The sequence below is a fragment of the Ahaetulla prasina genome, chromosome 2 (assembly GCF_028640845.1).
Source record: "Ahaetulla prasina isolate Xishuangbanna chromosome 2, ASM2864084v1, whole genome shotgun sequence".
NCBI lineage: Eukaryota > Metazoa > Chordata > Lepidosauria > Squamata > Colubridae > Ahaetulla > Ahaetulla prasina.
In genome coordinates this window covers 23,780,010-23,799,358 of record NC_080540.1, presented here as the reverse complement: position 1 = coordinate 23,799,358, position 19,349 = coordinate 23,780,010, and the positions used below count along the sequence as shown (strand labels likewise).

At 38.0% G+C, this 19,349-nt stretch overlaps 1 protein-coding gene across 2 annotated transcripts in view; it reads right to left on the bottom strand.

Annotated features, from left to right (window-relative positions):
- PRKAR2A (protein kinase cAMP-dependent type II regulatory subunit alpha) overlaps positions 1-19,349 on the bottom strand; it is a 77,524-nt gene that overhangs the window by 18,130 nt on the left and 40,045 nt on the right. For both annotated transcript variants that reach the window (XM_058169803.1, XM_058169802.1), the window contains exons 3-5: positions 5,104-5,156; positions 4,622-4,705; positions 371-477 (exon numbers count right to left, since the gene is read on the bottom strand). In XM_058169803.1, coding sequence (XP_058025786.1) covers positions 371-477; positions 4,622-4,705; positions 5,104-5,156 — 244 coding nt within the window. The remainder of the gene's footprint in view (positions 1-370; positions 478-4,621; positions 4,706-5,103; positions 5,157-19,349) is intronic.

The window sequence follows — 19,349 nt, the reverse complement described above, 5'->3', positions numbered from 1 at the left end:
TGGGAATGAACTAGCAGAGTTATCTTTAACCCTTAAAACCAGTAAGCAAAAACAAAAACCTTTCTACTTGAAATATTACTTTATAGAGATGAAACAGCTATCTCTCAAATGGACTAAAGGTTTTTTTTAATCATTAACATCTATAAATAACTTCTATATATCTATATGGGTTTTTCATATATAATTTTCAGTTGATTTCTGCAATATAAGATTATAGTTAAAATTGTGTTCCTTTAATTAACCTTCTTACAATCATAGCATGCTCTCCAAAGTCTGTCCTTTTTATCTGAAACTTAAAAAGTTCAGCTTCCTCATTTCTAGTTAATACAATTTAATTTAACATTTATGTCAGAAACATTTGACTCCTTACTCTTCAATGACATAAAAGTTGTCTCCATCATCTCCTTGGTCAATTACATGTTCCTGAGGTCGCACTTTTCTTTCAAACATGGCATCCAAAACTTGTGACAATTGTTCCTGAAAGAATAAAAGCATTTCAATTAACATTTCTTATGAGGACTAAGTCGTTCATTTATAATGCCCCAAATACTCTTGTCTATGCCATGAGCTTTTTTAACTACACAGGAGAAGAGTATTTTTAAATGGGGTGCGGTCTCACCTGTTCATAAATGCAAAAAACATACAAATCAAACTAAAAATAGATTTTACTTTCCTATGTTAGAGAAAACCCCCTTCTACTTCTAGGGTCTTCTAATTCCAAAGAACAAATAGAAGTCTGCCATATTAAAAAAGAAAAAAAAAAGCCGGGGAATCTCAAAGCTGACCATGAGAACAGTGGCTACAATGCTATCTCTGCAGCCACTGTTCTCATGGTCAACTTTGAGATTCTTTGCTTTGCTGTTTTGAAATATTTTGAAAATGTTTCAGGATAAAGTGCTAGGCAACTGATAAGCAGAAGTATAATCTCCAAAATATCAGTAAGTTTTGACTATATCACATTTAGTTATCTATCTAATGGTTTTGACAATTCATAGGGGACATACCTATGAAGCTGATTTCTAGTTGATCAAAATGAGTAGGAAGCACCATTCTATACACCAAAGAAAAGTGCCAGCCTGAGAAAGTGCAGTTACACCATGAAAAGGCAGGAAGCATCATCTCTTGAAGGAGGGAAAGGGAAAAGTTCACACCAAATTATTCAAATTCCACAAGAGAAAAGATGGGGATTCTTTTCCTCAAATCTTCCCCAAATCTATTTTAACAGTCCAGAGAGATTGAGACATTACAAGATAATCTCTGCATAGAAACATAGAAAACTGACAGCAGTAAAAGATCTAGTGGTCCATTGATTCTGCCTTTTGAGGACAAAACTTCCTAATCTTCCACAAAACTTCCTAATCAGTTCAAATATCACAACAGTAAAACTTAAGAAGAGCTGAAGAAGCTCACTGCATGCTTCTTGGATGCTTCAAAGAAAAATCAGAAAGTTGTTGCCTCTTGGAAAAACACCTTTGGGACAGTTATATCTCCAACCACCAGTTATATCTCCAGCTTCCCCGCTGCCACTTTCTCATGTGTGGGAAAGTGGGAAAGGGGGGGGGGGTTTCCGGCCTAGTATGGCTTCCAAAGCTGACATTATATCTTGGTGCATCAAAGTCTGCATCAAAGCCAAACTTGCTGCTTCTCAGAAATGCATGTGGCAGCAAGCTTGGAAGAAACCAACAGGATGTATGATTGTTTTTACTTTTACCAGAATTTCAAGAACTCGGTCTACAAAAATCTTTAAATTTGCACATCAGCAGCATTAAGTTCTCTGAAAATAAATTTTATTACAGTTAGCAACCAATGCAAAGAAAAAAAGACATAATTACAACAAAATATCCATGTACATGAGAAACAGGTTTAAGATAGCAAAAAAATGCAGACATACCATCCATAAACCTGAGGAGCTAATCTAGTTAAGGCACCCTGTAAAATCTGATCTATAAAATCTACTTTATTTGCTACTTTACAATCCTTGGTTAGTACATACAAAAATCAGTTAAAAGAAAATTGGAGGCAGGAAATAACTTTATGGCATACATTACAGAAATGGGATGAAACATAAAATTTTGCCTGTTGATATGTTTTATCTGTAAGACACTTATACTTTTCTATGGCTTCAAAGTAAAATCTCACACTTGTGCCAAAACATTAGGGGCTATGTCCTTTAGCCTTAGAGGAAGGTAACATTCTGTGGATCTCCTTTGTAACCTTTTAATAAGTGGAGTTATCCTTCAGTGAGTGGCTTGCTTATATGACAGGCAGCTTAGAAGAATATGAATGCATTTAATTTTCCGTAAGGTTTAATTTTAAGTCAAATAAGAAAAGAATGATAATAGTCTAAAGGGTAGCAAATTAATATTTTATGGCAGCTGATATTATCAATCTAAATGTAGACTTTAAAATAGGCTGATTCGTATTTTTTTAAAAACTACTTTCTTTGGCAGATACTCCCTTTGAAGATTTTGAAAATACTTTAATAGAATCAAAGGCCAAGAGAAAGCTTCTTATCCTATTCCTTAAAATAAGAGAAAATTTTCAACCCCTATATTAAGGATTATAGGAATGTCAATGTCCTACTCTTATCTTGCAACAAAATGTTTCCCTTAGTAAGAGGGAAGGGTTGTTTTTCAATTAACTGAAGCTGTTGGGTGATTTTTTAAAAAAAACACCAAAATAAATTACTGTTTAAATCTCTGAGGTTTGGGGTGTTTAAATCTCCACTGAATATATTTAAGGTAAAACACTTCTTCAAGAAAGCCAATTTTCACCTAAAAATTACTGCTTGAATTACTGAAAAGGTTATTGCTTAGATACATCCATAAGATAAATGAACAGATATTTATTCTACCTGTGTTAAAATAAAAAATATACCCATATAACTTCCTTAGAGAACACCTGAAGGAGTCATCACATTGTAAGCTCAAAATTCAGAAGGAAAATATCTCAATGGTAGTAAGCACTGAATATTTGTCAACAAAAAGCAGATATTATTTTATTTTATTTTTTAAATGTTATTCCAAAAAGGTATTATGCATCATTTGCATATTAAATGTAATACCTATCACTGTTTACAAGCTAAATTTTGTAGTTAATTATTTTATCCACTGATTGTTGCTGCCCAGAGTTGTTGAATACGAGATAATTATTTATCTAATACATTATTTCTTCCTACAAGTGGTATTTAAATAAATGTTTACATGTTAAATTGGTTCCATTTTTATTTATGATCTACCCAAGATTACGTTTTTCATTCATACTGATCTTTACAAACATTGTCCTGAATGTTACCAGATTTTAGCATTATTACCTTTTGAATTATTAAAACCTAAAATGCTGAAGAACATGTTAAAAACAGAAGGGATTAAGTGAGAGCTGTCTAAGAACTTGAAAGCATCTTCTAAGAGAAACAGCTGACAAATTTGGCAAGCTGACATTCAGAGGGAAAACAGCTCTCACTTATTCAAATCCTATCAATGGAGTTTTATCATAGTAAGTTTAGCAGTGTTCATGCAGTCTTTCTGAATCTTTACTAAAAGGATCAAATTGTAACTAGGCAACCTGTAGCAAAGTCATTGTTAAGAAACCTCAAGACCTAAGGGGGTAATAGTTTTAGACAATTTGTATTCATGTTTGCTAATTACTGTCAAGTAAAAGAACATGGCAACAGAAGAGAATAAAAATGTTCAGATCATTTTTTAGGAAAGCCAAATACATAATCTTCATTAGCAATATCCCCGGTAGATACCACTTCAGTTTTTTTAGAAAAGAACATTTTTGGTAAAATGATGGGTAATATTTTCATGACTGGATGCTCATTTAAATATTTCTGAATTTCTATTCTATTTATTTTCCTTATATTAACCATGCCTTTAAAAGTGATTGGATTGAAGGGAAGTTAGTATAAGGTAATAAAGTATTTATTCTAAAGCCCATTAATTATTTAATTTGTGAAAGGAAAAGATGGCAACAGCTGCAAGCAATGCTCAATATTACAATATGGCTATGCAGCTAAAAATGTCCTACTCTCTATGATACTGAAAGTCTTAAATCAAGATATACAGAGTAGATACAGTGTAGGGTCAGACTCAACAGTAATTGCTAAGCCCATGAAATAGCTGCATGTCCTGGATTTAGAATCACCCTAGGTAGCGAGATAATAATAATAAATGCCCTGCATCACGATTCTTAAAATGAAATCATCTGAGCATCCTAATTATATAATTATAGTCACTAAGAATAAACTAATTAATAATTCTGGCTTGCTGAAGAGGAACAAGCCAGATTCCTGGATCTAGGCAACTATGAACAAGAAAGATTAGTCAAATCAGTAACCCGTTTCTAAATAAGGTAAAATTCTTTACAAATCTGGTATTTAATATACATCTTAACTGATATATTAAATATTAAATCCTCTTCCTTTTTTGAACTGATTGTTACAAATTAAATATTCTAAAATAGTAATATTTTGAAATAATGAAGTAACTCAATTTCATCCACATATTGCTATAGCCACACATGTAATAAATCAAGATGCTCCTGAACTTATATATTTTAGGGTTTTAATCTTCAAGTTGAAAGGTCAAATTAAATAGTAAATATAGGTCAAGCTAATTACCTGATCTAGGTTTTTGAAGATGAGAATATCTTTACAGGCTTCCTGCAGTCTGCATCTCTGCTCATCTGTTTTTGGATGAACTACCTAAAAAAAGAAAACCACAAAGGGCTTTAAACAACTAGACATCAACACATTTTAGGCTAAACATATTTGGGGTTATAATTCTGAAGATATTTATGGAGAACATTTTGAAAATGTTTTAACTGTAGCAGGGAACAGTTTTCACATTCCTTCAGTAAAAAAGGCCTGAGAAGTAAGAAAGGAGAGATCTGGCTCCAAATATTTTACTAATTAATAATACCTAGGAGGAGAGTCTACAGGAACAGTTTTGAGAATCCTTTTGTATTCATTCAAAAGTCATAATAAAGAACAAGGGCTGCCACTTCATTCATCACTTTAGTTTGTAACTTCATGCAAGGAACAGGATAAAATAAATTGCTCTTTGCATCAGCAAACAATATAGTGTGTTCAATCTTGCTTACCCTTGGCTCTGTATCTTCATCCTCTTCATCTGGGTTGAAGGCTTCCGCACAGACTTGAAAAAGAAATATTTGTTATTCTTTTAGAGGGCTGTCATGCATAGAGAGGCAAGAATTCTGTATGGATATATTAATCAGTGTCATCTTTAAGTTCTCAAATAACATAAAATATAGTGAAAAAGATTTAGTACTTTAATGGTTCAGACACTTGGTTAACTATTACTCAGGATTTATTCCAAGGTAATCAAAATAAAGGCAATACAGTGGTTCTCTGGGTTGCACCATTCTATATCAAGATACAACAAAAAAGGCATAGGGAACAGGATTACTTGTGAGATTTATATTGCCTATTTGTGTGAAAAGGAAAAATAGCAAAAACCAATCTCACGTATAAAAGTCAGGCACTAAGAAAATAATTTTCTTTTTTAACAAATAGGGATGTCAATATTTGTACCAAGCAGATAAGCATCACATCAACAATTTTTTCTGTGCATTTTTTGGTCACGATTTGGGAAGAAAAATAGTTCAGTATACAGTAATACTCAACTTACAACCACAACTGAGCCCAAAATTTCTGTTGCTAAGTGAGACATTTGTTATATAAGTTTTGCTCCAGTTTACAGCCTTCTTGCCATAGTTGTTAAGTGAATCATTGCAATTGTTAAGTTAGTAAAATGGTTGTTAAGCGAATCTGGTTTTCCCAATAACTTTGTCCGAAAGCTGCAAAAGGTTGTGCTACTGCAACCATCATAAATATGAAGCAGTTGTCAAACATTCAAATTTTGATCATGTGACCATAGGGATGCTGCAGTAGTCATACTTAGCTCTATGCCAAGATTATGCTGAAAGATTATCTGAACAAAATACAAGTTAATAATTATTTGCTTCAATGTGATCTGCTCTTGAAACTTTCCCAAGAAAAGCAGAGAAATATTTTACATACATCAATAAATAACATCTTGGACTTTGGACAAGAGTATAAAATTTACATTTACTGTACAGTTTACAATAATAAAGTGCAAAAAAAGGGGAAATACGTGGATCAGAAAATGTTAAACCATTCAATTTGCTTCCTCAATAGGAGCCTGAAAAGTTGATTAGCAAGCTCATCTGGAATTTTGAAAGCATATCATGAACAGCTTCATAAAATGTTTGCTTTGGTGAGTGTCATCAATCACTGTTGGTGTTAAAGAGGTTTTCCTAGCCCTTAATAATGGTATGTATGACATTGACTTGACTCAACTCCTGATGAATTCATGGATACAAGCTATATAGCTTTCTTGATGATAATTCAGAAAGGTTTGCTAATGTATGCTTTCCAGGATGTATTTTTGTCAGGTTCCCAGTTTTATCTCTTAACCTAGGATCTCCTATTCAAGTCTCCTGACTAGCTTTTTCAAGATCAGTTAAGAAAGTTATTAAGATCAGCAGAATACAGTTTTAATTGTATTATTATTCTAGAAAAGATACAAAACCTAGAGCATGAAAATACTTTTTTCTTTTCTATCGGGATCAAAACTGGGTTTGAGTTTGAATTTTCAGGAAAAAAGTAGAACTCTCCAGTTGCTAGTGGTTTGCCCCAGTTCGAGCGAACCATTAGCAGCAGTGGCAGGAGGCTCCGCCCACCCACTGGGACATCATTAATTATGCTCTGCACATACAATAACTTGCTGAAGCTGACCAGGCTGTTTGCTGTTTGCTGCAAGGACACTAGACAGATGAATACCGGATGGATGTTGGGAGGCAGAGGCATTTTTTTTTCTTGTTTTCCTCCTCTAAAGCTAATGTGCGTCTTATAGTCCGGAGCATCTTATAGTGTGAAAAATACAGCAATTATCAGTTCAGCGATTAATGCAGATCAATGTGAACTATTGTTCTAAATTTAAACTACAAACAACAGAAACATAATGAAATGGATTTTCTTCCTGTTCATTTTTACCATTTCATTATGCAACAACAGTTAGAAAAAAAAGAGACATTTACAGTAATTTGAAGAGATTCTAAAATAAAATACAGTAAAGGCATCCATAAAATTTTTCCATGTATAAATAAATTTACACATGTTGCTTTGAGTAAGCCTAGAAAAATAATTAGAAATGACATGCCTTCACTAAAAAGTGGCACTAGGATTTAGATTTTTTCCTAACAATTGCAGCATACTAAATCAAATCAAAGTGCACACAGGTGTGAATTTTCTTACATCTTTATTCTTATAACATGATGTACAATGACCAAAACTGAGCTAGTGGGCAGGTATTGTTGAAATAATCACAAGACAATCTGATACTAGCTGAAACTGAAGCTTTCCAGGTTTTTGATATTTTATTAATGAAAGAGCATTGCTCAAGTAATTTTCCTGTGTAAAACACCACATATTAAGCCATGTTTATGAGCTGCTCCCTATATTCCAGATTTAGCCTAGGCAAACATAATCTCCTTCCAAAATATCTGAGCTGGCATGACGTGGGGAGTTACTGTTATAAAAAGATTGTATTTTTTTTCTTTTATGAAAACTAGAATTCTCAACACATCAATTAAAGCACAGTAGGCACTTTTTAGGCTGTTCCCTCTAATCCCTCTCAGTATGACTTTTCCATTCCAACTTAACTTCATGTTTTCTCTGAGTAGGAGACCATACTTTTAAACACTGTAGCGGTAACAGAATATTTTTATTTTTAAAAATGCCAATGAGGTCTAAGTACACCCAAACATATTCTTGAAAAACTTATGATGCGAAAAGCTAGCAACTTCTCAGTAAAAATAATAATAAAATGAGGTGGGGAACTATGGCAGGTATGTTTTAACAGCAGACTTTAACATGATTTTAGGAATCATGTTAATAACATAACAGAATGGATCATAAAACATTTTCAGAAGATTGAGAACAACATTCACAGCAATAATCAAAAGATTATATATTAATAACAGACTGGAGGAATAAGAACATTAAAATAGTTGCCAACATTTTTGAAATAAAACTTTTAAAAATAGTTTTTAAATTTTAATAGGAGATATCTATGTATCTATCTTCTAAATAAATGCCTAATTAAAGTTGATGGGACTTACTCCATAATAAAAATATATATCCTGTTTAAACTTTAGCACTTTATTACTTTTGTTCTATTATTACAGAATTTGAATTATCATTTTTTTCAATTCAAATTTTCAAGAGTTAAAAAATAATTATGAAAAAGTAAACAAAGTTCTTGAACACATCAAGACTAATAAACTTAAAAGAATATTCAGCAAAGTAATTCCTAGACTGGGGAAATAAATTTAAAATGTATTGTTATTCTGATATCCACTTGTTTCCACTTGATATCCATTTGATGTCCACAAATTTAGAGAAAAAATAGTGAATATTCTCTATCGTGACTTTATAATTAACTTGCTATCATTTTATAATTTCATTTTACTGGGTTAGTTGTCCAATAAATTTAAATAAAATGAATAATATGCATTCCTAAAGCTGATCAACATTGGCAAAAAGAAAAGAAGAACCGGGAAAGAAAACAGTAGATAAAACAGATGGCAAAACTGCAGCAGGAATTATACGGGAATTTAACTGCTGAGGATCTCCATGCATCATCACCTCTTTTTCTTCTTTTTACCCTCAGAGGAATACTTTTAAGAATTATTCCATAATTCAATTTCATCTTCATACTTATTTTAAAATTCTATTGATCAGCAAAACAGTGTGGAAGCTTGTTAAATTACAGCTAGCTTTGTTCTTGTTTCTTTATTATTTACACAACACTCAAAACTGATTTATGAAGTACATGAAATATAACAAAAGTGTGCTAGTTCAATGCAATTGTTGACATATCATCATAATGTTATGTCATGGCTTTATTGTCTTTCATGTGTTTATTACATTATTACAGCTGCATAATGTACACTATGAAGTTTTTCACATATAATGCTGACTCAGCATTTTAATATATAATCCGCCTTAGAACTGAAAATGAAGATACTGAAGTGGTAGTGTTTGCCTTTTAGGATTGGTGCCTTCCTGTTCATAAAGGAGCAAACACCCAAGAAATATACCATAAACTAGCACTTAATAAGATAGCAGTGAAGGCTTTGAAAAGGATATTCACATGCCAGGATGTCTATATGTACAAAATAATTGTGCAGATAGTTTCCCTGTATGAAAAAAGAAACAGGATAGAATGAATATTGATGTTTTTGAGGCTGGAGAAGGCTCTTGAGAGAGCATGAAGAGCCAAGAAAACAAACAAATGGAAAATCATAGGGGGAAAAATTGATCTAGAGTTTATATTTAAGGCACAAATGGCCAGATTCAAATTATCTTATTTTGAATACATTATGTGAACATCCAATTCCTTTGACAAGTCTATAATGCTGGGAAAGGAAAAAGGGAAGAGGATGGCCAGCAGTAAACTCAATTACAATGTCAAAGGGCATACTATCAGAAAACCTGGATGGCCAGGTGGGGACAGGTCCTGAAGATCTACCCATATATCACTAAGAGCCAAGACCAATTTGAGGGCATATAATATTTTTTTAATCCCACAAGATCTTTAATACTTTAATGAAATCAAGCTTTCATATAGTTTTATTACAAATACTTCCAAGGTCTATGAACATTTTATTTCAATGAATTCTGTAGAGTATCATTAAATTCAAGCCAGAACTAATTAACTGTTAATAGTGTTTTACTTTTAACTTCTCTGTTATATTTTTTAGGTTTTCCTATGCAGTTTTTGAAATGTTTTCCTGGCTGTATAATTATTATTTTCCAAACACAATCAGAAAGAAATATATAAGGAACAAAAATATACTGTGAATGTATTAAATTAAGACTTTAAATCATTTGGATTAGTAACCTAAGTCAGACTCCTAATGAAACAAATACATTTCAGCCTTTTCAGCTAGTTTTTCCTTCAATATCTTTATTTATTTATTTATTTATTTTTGTCACAACATTATATAAAAAGGATTATATAGTATATGAACATATGTATGAGTAAATATTAGGAGGTATAAGCATCAATATATATATATATAGGAAGAAGAAAAGAAAAACAATAGGACAGGAACGGTAGGCACGTTTGTGCTCTTATGCACGCCCCTTATGGTCCTCTTAGGAATGGGGTGAGGTCAATAGTAGAAAGTTTTTGGTTAAAGCTTTTAGGATTATGGGAAGAGACCACAGAGTCAGGTAAAGTATTCCAAGCACTGATGATTCTGTTACAGAAGTCATATTTTCTGCAATCTAGATTCTATCCTCCTAGAGAATACTAAATCTGAGAAGCAAAACCAGTGAGGCAAGACTTACTGCTAATAATCGGGAGGAAAAACCCTGAATATTCATGCAGATTGTTAAATTACCGGATTCATCAATATGTTTCTAGCAACATATTCTAAAATGTTTAAATATGTCATGTAAAAAGCCTAAAAAAGGATGCAGTTAGAGAAGTTACAGAAATACTATTTACCTGACTGTAGAAATAAAGGGAATAATGTCTCTCCGTATTGCCTTACACTTTACACATTTTGGAGCAGAAAACTGTGTAAAGTGTATCAAATTTGGAACACTTTAAATTTGCAACAGTCCGTTTTGAGTTTGAAACAGATGTCTGGGATGCAAGAAGCTGTCCTGCATGTGAAATAGGATGTTTTCATAATTTTGAAAGTATTTTGAATACAACCCATATTTTTTAAGTTGGAAAGGCTGCCTAAAAGCATAGAGTGAATGTTTGTTAACTGTTGCTTCCATCTATTACGCCCATTTCTGTTTCAAGCACTACATGGAATATGGCTAGAGAAAGTAGGGTTTTTTTGTCAGTCTACCAAAGCATAATTTACTTAGCAATTTTTAAAAGACAGAAAAAAAAAGACCACCACTCATAGCATAAATGTATTATGTATTCAGAGTTTTGAAAACTCCATTAATATTTGCATCTCTACACTTAAAGACTTGTAAAGTGAATGCTCTACTATTGAAATGCATTTTACACATTACTTTTTTAAACAATAAACAAGTATCAACATCATTTAGTTAAAAAAGCAAAAAGAAAAAACATGTAAAGTCAAGGATTTTCACTACTGGAAATAGATTAAGCGCGCAAATAAACCTAGTATTATGCTTTTTGCCATCTAGAAAAACACTTAGTATGGTATTTAAATAAACAGATCCACTAGTGTTTAAAGTGCCTGGATTAGAAAGTGGAAGCACATGATCGATCTTTCTTTAAGCATGAAAACAAGCTGATGGCTTTGAGACAATCATTTTCTTTCTGCCTAACCCACCAAAGTTATTGTGAAGAAAATAAGAGGCAGGAGCATTATGTACCTGTATGTCAACTATACAAAATAAAGACAGGATATACCGATAAATCCACACTCACTTTAAAGAAGATGACTAAGAGCTGTAGCAAGCAGAAGAGTGATAAAATGTCATTGACCTGGAAAAGATTGGAATTTTTAGTCCTTTCTTCCTTGAGGTGACATGTTTTTTTTCTTTTAAGGTTTCTGTGTTTATTCAAGAGATAACATATTAAGTTTCTTTAGTTTCTCAGTGAAAAATCATTAACGATTGTCACCAAGTTTCAGAAATACAATTTTGAAAAGAGTCTGCAGCCCACTACATAGAGCTGGAATTGTCCATCCTTGCTTAAAGATTAAGTGCAGTTTGCAGCTACTTTTGAAATAAATTGAAAATACGTTAATAATAATAATAATAATAATAATAATAATAATAATAATAATAATAATAATAATAATAATAATAATATCAGAGTTGGAAGGGACCTTGGAGGTCTTCTAGTCCAACCCCCTGCCCAGGCAGGAAACCCTACACCATTTCAGACAAATGGTTATCCAACATTTTCTTAAAAATTTCCAGTGTTGGAGCATTCACAACTTCTGCAGGCAAGTTGTTCCACTGATTAATTGTTCTAACTGTCAGGAAATTTCTCCTTAGTTCTAGGTTGCTTCTCTCCTTGATTAGTTTCCACCCATTGCTTCTTGTTCTACCCTCAGGTGCTTTGGAGAACAGCCCGACTCCCTCTTCTTTGTGGCAACCCCTGAGATATTGGAACACTGCTATCATGTCTCCCCTAGTCCTTTTCATTAAACTAGGCATACCGAGTTCCTGCAACCGTTCTTCATATGTTTTAGCCTCCAGTCCCCTAATCATCTTTGTTGCTCTTCTCTGCACTCTTTCTAGAGTCTCAACATCCTTTTTACATCGTGACGACCAAAATTGAATGTGATCTGGATTCTATCCCTCTGTTTATACACAAAAGAACTGTGTTGGCTTTTTTGGCAGCTGCTGCACACTGCTGGCTCATATCTAAATGGTTGTCCACTAGGACTCCAAGAACCCTCTCACAGTTATTACTATTGAGCAAGGTACCACATATCCGGTACCTGTGCATTTTGTTTTTTTGGCCTAAATATAGAACCTTACTTTTTTCACTGTTGAATTTCATTTTGTTAGATAGTGCCCAATGTTCAAGTCTGTCAAGATCTTTCTGTATCTTGAGCCTATCTTCTGGAGTGTTGGCTATTCCTGCCAGCTTGGTGTCATCTGCAAATTTGATGAGTTCCCCATCTATCCCCTCGTCCAAGTCATTGATGAAGATATTGAAGAGTACTGGGCCTAAAACAGAGCCTTGGGGTACTCCACTGCATACTTCTCTCCATGTGGATGTAGTTCCATTGAGGACTACACATTGAGTGCAGTTGGTCAGCCAGTTACGAATCCATCTGGTGGTGGTACTGTCTAACCCACATTTTTCTACTTTATCTAGTAGTAGGTTATGGTCTGCTTTACTGAAGTCCAAGTAAATTATATCGACAGCATTCCTCTGGTCCACTAATTTTGTCACTTTGTCAAAGAATGCAATAAGATTAGTCTGGCATGATCTGTTTTTGACAAACCCATGTTGGCTTTTGGTTATTATTTTGTTTGCTTCTAGGTGTTCGGTGATTCGTTGCTTGATTATCTTTTCCAGAATCTTCCCTGGTATTGAGGTTAGGCTGATAGGTCTGTAGTTTTCTGGATCTGTTTTTTTTTTCCTTTTTTGAAGATGGGAACTACATCAGCTCTTTTCCAGTCCTCTGGCAGCTCCCCTGTGCTCCAGGATCTTTGAAAGATATAGTTCAGTGGTTCTGAGATCACGTCTGCCAGTTCCTTCAGAACCCTGGGGTGTAATCCATCCGGTCCTGGTGATTTGAACTCATCTAGGGTAGACAGATGTTGACTTACCATTTTTTCCCCTATTTTAACTTGTGTTCCTAATCTGTTTGCTTAGTAAGTTCTTATAGAGAACGTTGAACTTATCTGAATGTTCCTTCTATGTGCGCTGCGTGAGAGTCCAAGCAATGGGTGTTAACTTCATCTGATTGACCAGAGACTGAGTTGAAATTTGTTTAATCACACCTCCTCTTCCTGTAAGGCTCCAGTTTGTTAACGAGGGTCAGGATCTGGAGAAGACGAAATCTGGAAGGAAACATAGTTAGCTAGGATCCTGGACCCCCTAAATTAGGGAAGGGTTGGACTCTCATGCAGCGCACATAGAAGGAACGTTCAGGTAAGTTCAACATTCTTTCTCCTGTGCGCTGCTTAGAGTCCAAGCAATGGGATATACCCAAGCTAAATATCCCTAGGTGGGAAATAGAAAAGTCCAGTGTCCCCTCAACAGGAAGAACCTGCTGGAGTTCTGAGGCCAAAGGCTGCCTCGGCTGAGGCAAACTTGTCCAATTTATAGTTCTGGATGAAAGGTGAAGGAGAGGCCCAGGTGGCTGTTCTGCAGATTTCTAGAATAGAGGCCTGGGTGGCCCAGGCCGCTTTAGTGGCCACAGTTTGCGTAGAATGGGCTGTAATTCAGCCAGGCTGCTGTCGGTTCTGATGATCGTAGGCCATGGAAATACAGGCCTTGAGCCATCGGCCAATGGTGGATGGAGTCACCTTTGCGCCAGGGATCTGGGCTGAAAAGAAATGAATAACAATTCTGTCTTCCTGATCAGTGTCTTTCTGTCGATATATTTACGCAGAGCCCTGCGAACAAAAAACAGGTAAGATAACTTCCTTGGCTCTATAGAACCAGGTGTTGATTTTTGGGAAAAACATTGGATCTAGATGAAGAATGACTTGATTGGGATGAAAGATGCATAAATCCTTCTGCACTGAAAGGGCCGCTAGCTCAGAAATTCTGTGAGTGGATGTTATCGCTACTAGAAAGGCGACTTTGAAGGTCAGGAGCTTGAGACTGGCGGATCCCAAAGACTCAAACAGCAAAGAGGTGAGTACTTGGAGAACCAGGCTCAGATCCCAAGATGTAGGTACTATATTTTTCTTGGAACACCAGCAGCAAAAAGAAGTCCACGTGGCATCATATATGTGGGTTGTTGACTGTCTTCGTGAAGCCAAGATGGTAGAAATCACTTTTCTAGAGAATTGGTCCTTCCTCAGGATCTCCCTTTCAAGTGCCAGATGGCCAATTGGAACCACTGGGGTTCTGGATGAAAGATGGACCCCTGGCGAAGGGAGATCCGGTCTGGAGAAATCCTCCAGGGATGAGTGATTGATAGGCTCATGTGGTACACAAATCAGGTTCGTCTGGGCCAATAAGGAGCTATGAGAAAAACCTCCGCTCTCTCCTCCAGGATCTTCCGGATGACCCTCGGTACCAAGGGAGTTGGAGGAAATGCATACAGAAGTCCCTAGGGCCACTGACAGAGTAGGGCATTGGTTCCTTCGGCTCCTGGTGTCTGGAATCTGGTGTAAAACTGTGGAAGCTGCACATTTGTTGGACTGGCAAACAGGTCGATCTGAGGCTGATGGAATCTGGATGTTATTTGCAGAAACAGGTCAGGATGCAGCTGCCATTCTGATTGATTGATGGTTGTCCTGCTCAGCCAGTCTGCTTGTGTGTTGGAAACTCCGGAAATGTGTTCCACCTGTAGGGAGAGTAAATATTTCTCTGCCCACAGACCAATCTCTGCTGCTTTGTGCATCAGAATCCTGGAGCGAGTGCCCCCTTGTCGGTCCATGTGTGCCTTTGTTGTGACATTGTCCATCAGCAGTAACATGTGGTGACCTGATAATTGAGCCTGGAAGTATCAGAGTGCCAGATGAGTGGCCCTCAGTTCCAGCCAATTGACGTTGTTTAGTAGGTCCTTTGGTGACCATCGACCCTGAGTCACTTGGGCTTGAAGATGGGTGCCCCAGCCGAAGAGACTGGCATCTGTGATGAGGACTAGTTGATGGGGTTCCCTGAAGGAGCAGCCTTTTTCCAGGGTTGCTGATGTCCACCACTGTAGACATCGGAGTACCCTTGCGGGAACTTTGATCCAAGTGTTGTTGCTGGTGCCCACTCTTTGGCTTGGCAAGAGAAGCAATTGGAGCGGCCGTGAGTGTAATCTCGCCAAAGGTACAATTGCAAGGCAGGATATCATCTTGCCTAATAATTGGGAAAGCAAAGCCAGGGGAACCCTTCTGAGGGATTTCACCTGTTTCACCGTGGCCCAAATGCTGGAAAGCCATTTCTGGGAAAGGAAGACCTGACAGGTCAGAGTGTTGATCCTTGCGCCCAGATGAACCAGGCTGGTGGATGGTGTAATGTGACTCTTCTCCACATTCACGGCAAATCTGGGAGATCTCGCCTCGCCTGTTGCAGGAAGGATGACTGAATTAATATATCATCCAGGTAACATTGGATTCTGATGGGTGTCACCCGTAAATGAGCTGCCACCATATCTAGAAGTTTGGTGAATGTGGGGGCAGCAGAGGAAAGTCCGAAGGCAAGGCTCTGTGTTGGAAGTGGTTCCCCGTGTAGCATAATCTGAGGAACCTCCTGTGAGAAGGCCTGATAGGAACATGGAGATATGCTTCCGGAAGATCTACCAATGTTAAGAAATCTCCTTGTCTGATTCAGCCTAGGATGATATTCAGGGATTGCATCTTGAAGCGCCTATACTTTATGTGCCCATTCAGTCGCTTTAGATCTAGTATGGCTCTGCTGCCCCCCTGATTTTTTCTGTACCAAGAAGAGAATCGAATAGAAGCCGGAACCTTGATGTGGGAGTGGAACAGGTTCTATGGCCTGGATGGCCAACAGAGGCCGAATTTCGGCTTCCATCAGAGCTCTCTTGCAGAAATCTTGGGATACTGAACATACTATGAAGCTCGTTGGGGGTTCGGAGCTGAATTCTAGGGTGAGTTTGAAGTTAGTGTTTGAAGGGCCCAGGCGTCAGTGGTTGTGCACTGCCACCTGCTGGCAAACTTGGCGAGACGACCTCTGATGGGACCCTGAGTGGAACAGTCACTTGTTTCGGCGATAGGGTCGGAAACCAGATTCCCGAAATGGTGGTCTAGCTTGAGGTTGTCTGGTGCAATCCCAAAATGGCTGTCTGTCCTGTGCCCTGTCTGTAGACTCCGGGAAGGGTCTCTGATAGACCGGGGATTGGAACCCAGCTTCCTGAGACTGAAAGGGCTGCCTGAGGTAAGGAAAGGCAGGTCTTCTATCTAACTTTCTAGAGATGTAGGGGAGAACCTTCCTCTTGTCTCTGCCCTCTACTAAAATTGGATCTTACACCTCCCCAAAAAGAGAGTCACCCTTGAAGGGGGCCTCAGCCAACCGCCATTTAGTTTTCATGTCCGCTTGCCAATGTCGCAGCCATAAAAGGCACATGGAAGTGATATTGGAAGCCAAGGCCCGAGAAGCAAACTTTGCCAAATTAAGGGTTGCAAAACTTGTCTGCAACAATTAATTTATTTATGTCCTGATGTAATCAGATATCATCCGGGGATGCCCGCGCCTGCATTTGTCTAAGTCAGATTAAAGACATCCTGGAGAAGAAGGATGCTGCCGTGGCGGATCTAATGGCCCAAGCGACTATGTGGTGAGTCTAATGGGCAGACAGCTCTGCCCTTCTGTCCTCGGTCTGGAGGCCTTCAGCCACATCGGAGGGAAGAATGTTAGAAGAGGCCAGGTTTGCCATTGGGACATCAATGGATGGAAGCTTGAGGAGTTCTTCAAGCTCCTGTTCCACCGTATACATTTTTCTGTCCAGGCCGCTAGGATTAGAAATGGACCCGGGCTGGGAGCACTGTCTCTGAATGATGTCTACAAAGAGCTTGGGTAATGGAATGGCCTCCTGCTCTGTGACCGCTTCAGTAAACAAGAATTTTGTGGGATCATGAGGGTCCAAGGATCCCTCTGAGTGCCCCATAACAGCCCCCATGTTAGCCGTAGTGTCAGGCCTGGAAACCATACTAGGCCTTAGGGTTCCAGACGCTGCCACATTTTTCCCCTGAGGGGAAGAAGGGGGGTTGAGGGGTATGGTAACATTCTTCAAGCGGTCAAGGTCGGATGGTGTTCACATCTGCAGGAGGAGTGGCGGGAAGATATTCGAATGAACTGGGAGAACGTGGGACCATGTGACCAGCAAAGGGGTTAGGGGGATGGGACTCTTGGGGTTTGTATAACTGGGGAAAGAATCCGGAAGTTCAGTTTTGGAATTTCACTCATCGTGTGCCAGTTTCCTTATGCTAGGAAAGAACTCTGAAAGACAATGGCTTCTGAGTTTTTTTTATACAGAAGAGGTTTTTCTGGAACCGTGACACGTAGTTTTTGCCATGTGTAATAAGGTCTTAAATAAGTTGTTGCGGAATAGCCTTGAGGTAGCAGGTTTGTCCATGGTGACACCTTCATCCCCGGAGAGGTTACATTCTGCAATATCTTCTTCGTCCATAAATGACAAGTCGCTGTGATGCAAAGGGGAGGGAGAATGAGTTTTCTGTAAACAATCGCTCTCCAAATGGCTCAGAGGTTGTTCTGGCTCTGTTGATGGTAATGGAGCCAGAATGCCTCTTTGTATGAAAGCTGAATCAATGCCCTTTGAAACAGTTTGTATAATTATGTCACATAATTCCTGAGAAAAGCCATAGTGAAGGTGGAAGATGTGAGAGTGGACCAGGAATGGTGGGAGGGCCTCGAATCCTGAGTGGATACCTGGAGAGGCACATGTCTGATCATCGCCTGACTTTCCTGCCTTTCAATAGAAATATTGGGGGACCAGCCAAACTGATCCTGTAAGTTGGACTGGGTCAAATCCTCTGACTGCATGACTGTACTGGACCCTCTGTCACCCTCTGGTATAGCAGGTTCCTTGCAGGCCTCTGCTCTTTTCTTGGCTTTATCAAATTGTTTGTCTAAGGCTCGATGACTTCTCCTGGCATCCTTTTCTGCTGCAGAGGAAGAGGATGCCAAGGCAGATGATTTGGACCTGGTGGAAGGGCCTTCAGTACTTGATCTGCCTCTCTTGGAGCCTGGGGCCTCTGATGAGGAGGCGCAGGAAGGAGACGGGCTATGATCCGCCATTTTGAAAATGAGACCTGGTCCTTTTAAAATTGAATAGGCTCTGCCAAAGGCCTCCTAGTGCTCCTCAGATGCCAAGAAAAGACACAATCACCCAGTAATTGATGGCTCAGTATAAGACCAACGCCAAGCCGATGGCACGGCTTGTTAGTGTGAAAAGATTGCGGGGGGGGGGGGGTCAAAATGCAGTGAAGCTGACAACACAGCTTCTAGCATCAGAACACCACTGTTAAGTCAGGGGAGAATTCGCATCTGGCACCACGGATCGTACTTTCAATCCCCGATAGCGGGAAGCTGACACCACGGCTCCTACTGCGCACTGCTGGCTGCAACTCACAGTTCGTTGTTTTCTCCTAGCGTGGCGAGTCTGCAGCTCCACGTGGCACATAGGCCAGCTGAAGTGTAAATTCAATGCCGCTGCACTAGCGGCTCAGCTGAGCAGCGCTAGGCTGTGCTCGGAGCTACAAGCCTCTGCTGCCGCAACAAGAGCCTCTCTCTATAATTGGCTTTTGAATGTAAACTATTCTCCTGAATTGCAATGATTAGATAGTTCAAGCAAGGAAGCAAGGAAGTATAAGTCTCTCTAGGCTGACTGAGTTAACAAACTGGAGCCTTACAGGAAGAAGAGGTGTGATTAAACAAATTTCAACTCAGTTCTGGCCAATCAGATGAAGTTAACACCCATTGCTTGGACTCTCTAAGCAGCACACAGGAGAATATGAGAGATTAAGCTATTAATTTTTTTAAATTTAGTCTTCTCCTGAGTTTTAGATCACTTGGCAGCCTTGACTTCAAATTTGGCTTGCCTGATTTTTAAAGCTCCGATATCTATGACCAGATGCCCGGCTTTTGCGTTTCAGGCTAGGACTAAAGCAGGTGAGCTTGCTCACATAC